The sequence below is a fragment of the Coturnix japonica genome, chromosome 16 (assembly GCF_001577835.2).
Source record: "Coturnix japonica isolate 7356 chromosome 16, Coturnix japonica 2.1, whole genome shotgun sequence".
Lineage (NCBI taxonomy): Eukaryota > Metazoa > Chordata > Aves > Galliformes > Phasianidae > Coturnix > Coturnix japonica.
The window spans coordinates 22,286-30,804 of NC_029531.1; the positions used below are offsets into that span (position 1 = coordinate 22,286).

Sequence of the window (8,519 nt, forward strand, 5' to 3'; positions counted from 1 at the left end):
GTCCCTTGCTCTGTTGGACTGAACGTGTGCTTGCATAGAAAAATGATTGGTTAGAAGTTCATAGAGAATTAATTTGTGAAGATAGGGACAGTGACCTACCATCTGGCGGTGTGAAAGAATGGCAGTTGTGTTACATGGTTCAAAGATGGGTGGAAAAAGGGAACAGAGAAAGGGTGTTTGGATTGATGGATAGATGTGAAAGATGGACAGACTCAAGCTTCTATCCTGCATTGTGCCTTCTGTGTTGCAGCTGCAGAAGAGATTGGGGAAGAAGAACCACCTTCCCAGCCACACCTAGGAGAGCTGACAGCATCCCACGTCAGCCCTGACTCTGTCCAGCTGCAGTGGAGTGTCCCGGAGGGCTCCTTTGACTCCTTCACAGTGCAGTACAAGGATGCACAAGGCCAGCCGCAGGTGCTGCCCGTGGATGGTGGGTCACGCACAGTGACCGTGCCTGGGCTGGCGCCGTCCCGCCGCTACAAGTTCAACCTGTATGGAGTGTGGGGGCGGAAACGGCTGGGCCCCATCTCCACTGATGCAGTCACAGGTGAGGGCAGGAATTGGCACCTTTTAGGCTCTTCCTTTGCAAGGGGAAGGAACTGAAATGTGGCCTGTGCTTGGGATGTTAATTTCATCTGCCAATGGGAACAGCTGTTGGGTGCATGTTTGGCAAAGCATCCATTGAAAGATATGAATAAATATGAAGAGATCAATGGGGAATGGATGGAATGCTGGCTGTTGAGATGGGACGGTGCCTGCTTGAATAACTGTGTGTTAGAATAGATGAACAGATACACAAAAGAGTGAAAGGATGAGTGCTATAATTTAGGAGTAATTAGGAATAATTTAGGAGCTATAATTTAGGAGTTGGTTGAAGAATGGGTAGGTAGATCCCCAGTCCAGTGCTGCAGTGGATGTACGTACCTTCCGTGGCATACTGAGTAAGTGTCCTTTGCTCTGTTGGACTGAACGTGTGGTTGCATAGAAAAATGGTTGGATATAAGTTCGTAGAGAATCCTTGTGTGAATGGTGGGACAGGAACCTGGGTATCTGAATGCTGGCGGTACGAAAGAATGGCAGCTGGGTTACGTGTTTAAAAGATGAATGAAGAAAGGAAACAGAGATGGGACGGACGGATCCTTGGTTGGATGTGAGCCATGGACAGGACCAAGCCTCTATCCTGCATTGTGGCTTCTGTGTTGCAGCTGCAGAAGAGATGGAGGAAGAAGAACCACCATCCCAGCCAAGCTTAGGAGAACTGACAGCATTCCATGTCAGCCCTGACTCCGTCCAGCTGCAGTGGAGCGTCCCCGAGGGCTCCTTTGACTCCTTCACGGTGCAGTACAAGGATGCACAAGGCCAGCCGCAGGTGCTGCCTGTAGACGGTGGGTCGCGCACAGTGACCGTGCCTGGGCTGGTGCCGTCCCGCCGCTACAAGTTCAACCTGTATGGGGTGTGGGGGCGAAAAAGGCTGGGCCCCATCTCTACTGATGCAGTCACTGGTGAGGATGCTGTGTGCTTATCCATGTCCTTTGGCTGACTGTGGTGTTGTCTTGTGGTGGGAGCCTTTCATGGCCCATCCTGCTTACAGTCATTTTGCTTGAGAAGGAAACTTTTCCTTGTTGATCTGGAATGTATGTAGCAATGCAAGCATGCAAGAGGAAGAACAAAATAGGGAATGAGTGATAACAGTTGCATTATGGATGGAAGAAAGGATGGATGCTTGGAATGGTGCCTAAGTAGTTTGGTGCTTGGAGTACAGCTGGGTGGTTGGATGTATGTTTGCTTAGTTGTTGAATAAGTGAAGAGCTGGATGGGTAGATCCTTTCACTGCTCTTTCTTCCCTCTGTATTGCAGCTGTTAGTCCAGCAAAGGATGTACAACCAACCCAGCCACGCCTGGGTGAGCTGACAGCATCCCATGTCAGCCCCGACTCCGTCCAGCTGGAGTGGAGTGTCCCCGAGGGCTCCTTTGACTCCTTCACGGTGCAGTACAAGGATGCACAAGGCCAGCCACAGGTGCTGCCCGTGGATGGTGGGTCGCGCACAGTGACCGTGCCTGGGCTGGCACCGTCCCGCCGCTACAAGTTCAACCTGTATGGGGTGTGGGGGCGGAAAAGGCTGGGCCCCATCTCCACTGATGCTGTCACAGGTGAGGGCAGGAATTGGCACCTTTTGGGCTCTGGGTTTACTGCAGATAGAAACTGAAACATGACCATGCTGGGGATGTTAATTTCATCTGCCAATGGGAACAACTGTTACGTGCACATTTGGCAAAGCATCCATTGAAAGATATGAATAAATATGAGGAGATCAATTGGGAATGGATGGAATGCTGGCTGTTGAGATGAGATGGTGCCTGCTTGAATAACTGTGTGTTAGAATGGATGAACAGATACACAAAAGAGTGAAAGGATGGGTGCTATAATTTAGGAGTAGGTAGTTGTTTGATGAATGGGAAGGTAGATCCTTGGTCCACAGGCAATATGGATGAACATACCTTGGGTGACTTATTGAGTCATAAGGGACTTATTCAGTCCCTTGCTCTGTTGGACTGAACGTGTGCTTGCATAGAAAAATGATTGGTTAGAAGTTCATAGAGAATTAATTTGTGAAGATAGGGACAGTGACCTACCATCTGGCGGTGTGAAAGAATGGCAGTTGTGTTACATGGTTCAAAGATGGGTGGAAAAAGGGAACAGAGAAAGGGTGTTTGGATTGGTGGATAGATGTACAGACCCACGCTTCTATCGTACATTGTGCCTTCTGTGTTGCAGCTGCAGAAGAGATGGAGGAAGAAGAACCACCTTCCCAGCCACGCCTCGGAGAGCTGACAGCATCCCATGTCAGCCCAAACTCTGTCCAGCTGGAGTGGAGCATCCCCGAGGGCTCCTTTGACTCCTTCACAGTGCAGTACGAGGATGCACAAGGCCAGACGCAGGAGCTGCACTTAGATAGTGGGTCGCGCACAGCGACCGTGTCTGGTTTGCTGCCATCCCACCCCTACCAGTTCAACCTGTATGGCATGTGGGGGCAGACACGTCTGGGCCCCATCTCCACTGACACCATCACAGGTGAGGGCCCCTGCATGCTGCTCCTCTCTCAGCCTTGAGTTTGGTGCATGGCAGGAGCTGTGCTCTAGGCTGTGCTGGTGACTGGGTTCTGAATGGGAATGCAAACATTCTATGTCAGATTGGGAATGTATAAAGGGATGGGAGCCTGCAGGATTGGAGGAGTAGTGGGTAGCTATCAGTGGTGAGGGCTTGGCTGCATGGATGTTTGGATGAATGGGTTGTTGAGTAGATAACTTTTCAGTGAGGAGAGGTGGATGCGTGGGTGAATGCTTTATAACTTGATGAACACGTGGCTAGTTGGGTGTGTGGACATTTGCTTTGCATTGCAGCTGCAGCTCCAGCACAAGAGGAGCCGCCATCCCCACCACGCCTGGGTGAGCTGACAGCATCCCATGTCAGCCCCAAGTCCGTCCAGCTTGAGTGGAGCGTCCCGGAGGGCTCCTTTGACTCCTTCACGGTGCAGTACAAGGATGCACAAGGCCAGCCGCAGGTGCTGCCCGTGGATGGTGGGTCACGCACAGTGACCGTGCCTGGGCTGTCACCGTCCCGCCGCTACAAGTTCAACCTGTATGGAGTGTGGGGGCGAAAAAGGCTGGGCCCCATCTCCACTGATGCTGTCACAGGTGAGAATGTTGTGTGCTCATCCGTGTCATTTGGCTGGCTGTGGTGTTGTCTTGTGGCAGGAGCCTTTCACAGCAGCCCTAGTTTATATTCCTCTTGCATAGGGAAGGAAATGTTTCCTTCTTGTTGATTTGGAAACTCTGTAGGGATGGGAGCCTGCAAGACCCGTGGGAGAACAGAGTAAAGAGAGACTGGTAATTGCTCTGTTAAGGTTGGAAGGAACGGTGGATGGATGAATAGAATGTTGTGGTGATAATTTGTTCTCAGGGCACAGCTGTAGAGTTGCATGCAAGATGCATTGGTTCTTGCATAGATGGGCATCTGTTGCGTGGATATTGTTACCATGAAATCCCCACTCTTCATTGCAGCTGCAGCTCCAGCTCAGGAGGAACCACCATCCCAACCTCGCTTGGGTGAGCTGACAGCATCCCATGTCAGCCACAACTCCGTCCAGCTACAGTGGAGTGTCCCTGAGGGCTCCTTTGATTCCTTCACGGTGCAGTACAAGGATGCACAAGGCCAGCCACAGGTGCTGCCTGTAGACGGTGGGTCGCGCACAGTGACCGTGCCTGGGCTGGTGCCGTCCCGCCGCTACAAGTTCAACCTGTATGGAGTGTGGGGGCGAAAAAGGCTGGGCCCCATCTCCACTGATGCTGTAACAGGTGAGAGCAGGAATTGGCAGCTTGTGGGCTCTTGGTTTGCAGCAGGTAGAAACTGAAACCTGGCCTGTGCTGGGGATCTTGATTCCCACTTGCATCAAGAACAGCTGTTAGGTGCCTGTTTAGGGACGGGTCCATTGAAAGTTATGCATAAGTATGAAGTGAATGATGGGGAATGGATGGAGTGCTGTCTGTTGAGATGAGTTGGTGACTGCTTGAATGGATGGACAGATACATGAATGAATGAAAGGATGGGTGCTATAATTTAGGAGTAAGTAGTTGGTTGATGAATGGGTAGATTGATTCTTGGTCCACTGGCACAGTGGAGGTACACACCTTGGGTGACATATTGAGTAAGTGTCCCTTGCTCTGTTGGACTGAACGTGTGCTTGCATAGAAAAATGATTGGTTAGAAGTTCATAGAGAATTAATTTGTGAAGATAGGGACAGTGACCTACCATCTGGCGGTGTGAAAGAATGGCAGTTGTGTTACATGGTTCAAAGATGGGTGGAAAAAGGGAACAGAGAAAGGGTGTTTGGATTGATGGATAGATGTGAAAGATGGACAGACTCAAGCTTCTATCCTGCATTGTGCCTTCTGTGTTGCAGCTGCAGAAGAGATTGGGGAAGAAGAACCACCTTCCCAGCCACACCTAGGAGAGCTGACAGCATCCCACGTCAGCCCTGACTCTGTCCAGCTGCAGTGGAGTGTCCCGGAGGGCTCCTTTGACTCCTTCACAGTGCAGTACAAGGATGCACAAGGCCAGCCGCAGGTGCTGCCCGTGGATGGTGGGTCACGCACAGTGACCGTGCCTGGGCTGGCGCCGTCCCGCCGCTACAAGTTCAACCTGTATGGAGTGTGGGGGCGGAAACGGCTGGGCCCCATCTCCACTGATGCAGTCACAGGTGAGGGCAGGAATTGGCACCTTTTAGGCTCTTCCTTTGCAAGGGGAAGGAACTGAAATGTGGCCTGTGCTTGGGATGTTAATTTCATCTGCCAATGGGAACAGCTGTTGGGTGCATGTTTGGCAAAGCATCCATTGAAAGATATGAATAAATATGAAGAGATCAATGGGGAATGGATGGAATGCTGGCTGTTGAGATGGGACGGTGCCTGCTTGAATAACTGTGTGTTAGAATAGATGAACAGATACACAAAAGAGTGAAAGGATGAGTGCTATAATTTAGGAGTAATTAGGAATAATTTAGGAGCTATAATTTAGGAGTTGGTTGAAGAATGGGTAGGTAGATCCCCAGTCCAGTGCTGCAGTGGATGTACGTACCTTCCGTGGCATACTGAGTAAGTGTCCTTTGCTCTGTTGGACTGAACGTGTGGTTGCATAGAAAAATGGTTGGATATAAGTTCGTAGAGAATCCTTGTGTGAATGGTGGGACAGGAACCTGGGTATCTGAATGCTGGCGGTACGAAAGAATGGCAGCTGGGTTACGTGTTTAAAAGATGAATGAAGAAAGGAAACAGAGATGGGACGGACGGATCCTTGGTTGGATGTGAGCCATGGACAGGACCAAGCCTCTATCCTGCATTGTGGCTTCTGTGTTGCAGCTGCAGAAGAGATGGAGGAAGAAGAACCACCATCCCAGCCAAGCTTAGGAGAACTGACAGCATCCCATGTCAGCCCCAACTCCATCCAGCTGCAGTGGAGCGTCCCCGAGGGCTCCTTTGACTCCTTCACAGTGCAGTACAAGGATGCACAAGGCCAGCCACAGATGCTGCCTGTGGACGGTGGGTCACGCACAGTGACCGTGCCCGGGCTGGCGCCATCCCGCCACTACAAGTTCAACCTGTACGGGGTGTGGGGGCGAAAAAGGCTGGGCCCCATCTCCACTGATGCAGTCACAGGTGAGGACAGGAGTTGGGACCAGGTGGGCTCTGAGTTTGCTGCAGATAGAAACAGATAAATGGCCTGTGCTGGGGATGTTGATTTCCTCTGGCAATAGGAACAGCCTTTGGGTGCCTGTTTAGGGATGTATCCATTGAAAGATATGCATAAATGTGAAATGACCAATTGGGAATGGATGGAGTACTGGCGGTTGAGATGAGATGATAGCTGCTTAAGTAACTGTGTGTTAGAATGGATGGACAGACACACAAAGGAGTGAAAGGATGGGTGGTATAGTTAAGGAATAGGTAGTTGGTAAAACAATGGGTAGGTAGATCCTTGGTCCACTCACACAGTGGATGAACATTCCTTGGATGATATATAGTTAATAAGTGTCCCTTGCTCTGTTGGACTGAGCATGCGGTTGCATAGAAAATTGATTGGGTAGAAGTACAGGGAGAATCCTTGTGTGAATGGTGGAACAGGAACCTGAGTGTCTCGATGCCGGTGACGTGAAAGAATGGCAGCTGGGTTACATGATTCAAAGATGAATGAAGAAAGGAATCAGAGAGAGGGAGACTGGATGGACGGATCCTTGGTTGGAGGTGAGCCATAGACAGGACCAAGCTTCTATCCTGCATTGTGGCTTCTGTGTTGCAGCTGCAGAAGAGACGGAGGAGGAGGAACCACCATCCCAGCCACGCCTTGGAGAACTGACAGCATCCCATGTCAGCCCAAACTCTGTCCAGCTGGAGTGGAGCGTCCCCGAGGGCTCCTTTGACTCCTTCACAATGCAGTACATGGACGAGCATGGACAGCCACAGGAGCTGCACTTGGATAGTGGGTCCCGTACAGCGACTGTGTCTGGTTTGCTGCCATCCCACCCCTACAAGTTCAACCTGTACGGCGTGTGGGGGCAGACACGTCTAGGCCCCATCTCCACTGACACCATCACAGGTGAGGGTCCCTGCATGACAGAGTTCTGAATGGGAATGCAAACATTCTGTGTCAGATTGATAATGTACGCAGGGATTGGAGCCTGCAGGATTGGAGGAGTAGTGGGTAGTGATCAGTGGTGAGTTATTTATTGTACGTATGTCTGGATGTATGGGTTGTTGAACAGATAACTTTTCAGTGAGCACAGGTGGATGCTTGGCTGAATGTTTTGTGAGTTGTTGAACATGTGGCTAGTTGGGTGGGTTGACATTTACTTTGACTTGCAGCTGCAGCTCCAGCACAGGAGGAACCACCTTCCCCACCACGCCTTGGAGAGCTCACAGCATCCCATGTCAGCCCCGACTCCGTCCAGCTTGAGTGGAGCGTCCCCGAGGGCTCCTTTGACTCCTTCACGGTGCAGTACAAGGATGCACAAGGCCAGCCGCAGGTGCTGCCTGTGGACGGTGGGTCGCGCACAGTGACCGTGCCTGGCCTGGCGCCATCCCGCCGCTACAAGTTCAACCTGTACGGAGTGTGGGGGCGGAAAAGGCTGGGCCCCATCTCCACTGATGCTGTCACAGGTGAGGGCAGGAATTGGCACCTTTTGGGCTTTGGGCTTGCTTCAGATAGAAACTGTAATGTGGCCTGTGCTGGGGATCTTGATTTCCTCTGGCAGTGTGAACAGCTGTTGGGTGCCTCTTTTGGGAAGTATCCATGAGCTGGTGCGTGAAGTTGGCAGGAGCCAATGGGGAATGGATGGAGTGCTGGCTGTTGGGATGAGATGGTGGCTGCTTGAATAACTATGTGTTGGAATGTATAGACAGATAAACAAAGGAGGGAAAGAATGGGTGCTATAATTTTGGATTAGGCAGTTGGTTGAAGGATGGACATGTAGAACCTTGTTGAACTGGTACAGTGGATGGGTATGTGCACAGGTGAATGAGATAATCCCTGGGTATCATTTTGAATAAGTGTCCCTTGGTCTGTTAGACAGAACGTATACTTGCACAGAAAAATGATTGGATAGAGGTACGGAAAGAATCCTTGTGTGAATGGTGGGAGAGGAACCTGGGTGACTGGATGGAACTGTTGTAATGTAATAGCAGCTGGGTTACATAGTTCAAGTAAGGAGTAGATTCAAAGTTGTATAGAAAATGGGAACAAAGAGAGGGTGATTGGATGGATCTACAGATGTGACCAATGGATTGGACGAAGCTTCTATCCTGCATTGTGCCTTCTGTGTTGCAGTGGCAGAAGACATGGAGGAGGAGGAACCGCCTTCCCCACCACGCCTGGGTGAGCTGACAGCATCCCATGTCAGCCCTGACTCCGTCCAGCTGCAGTGGAGCGTCCCCGAGGGCTCCTTTGACTCCTTCACGGTGCAGTACA

At 50.9% G+C, this 8,519-nt stretch overlaps 2 protein-coding genes across 2 annotated transcripts in view; both read left to right on the forward strand.

The window, feature by feature from the left end:
- Positions 1-1,011, forward strand: part of LOC116654150 (tenascin-X-like) — an 8,033-nt gene extending 7,022 nt beyond the window's left edge. The window contains exons 10-11 of the mRNA XM_032448005.1: positions 251-547; positions 986-1,011. Of these exons, the coding sequence (XP_032303896.1) occupies positions 251-547; positions 986-1,011 (323 nt within the window). The remainder of the gene's footprint in view (positions 1-250; positions 548-985) is intronic.
- LOC107321567 (tenascin-X) overlaps positions 441-8,519 on the forward strand; it is a 24,336-nt gene continuing 16,257 nt past the window's right edge. Inside the window, 10 exon segments of the mRNA XM_032448003.1 lie at positions 441-547; positions 1,206-1,502; positions 1,858-2,151; positions 2,777-3,073; positions 3,403-3,696; positions 4,063-4,356; positions 4,963-5,259; positions 5,918-6,214; positions 6,855-7,151; positions 7,418-7,711. Of these exon segments, the coding sequence (XP_032303894.1) occupies positions 1,217-1,502; positions 1,858-2,151; positions 2,777-3,073; positions 3,403-3,696; positions 4,063-4,356; positions 4,963-5,259; positions 5,918-6,214; positions 6,855-7,151; positions 7,418-7,711 (2,650 nt within the window). The 5' untranslated portion in view covers positions 441-547; positions 1,206-1,216.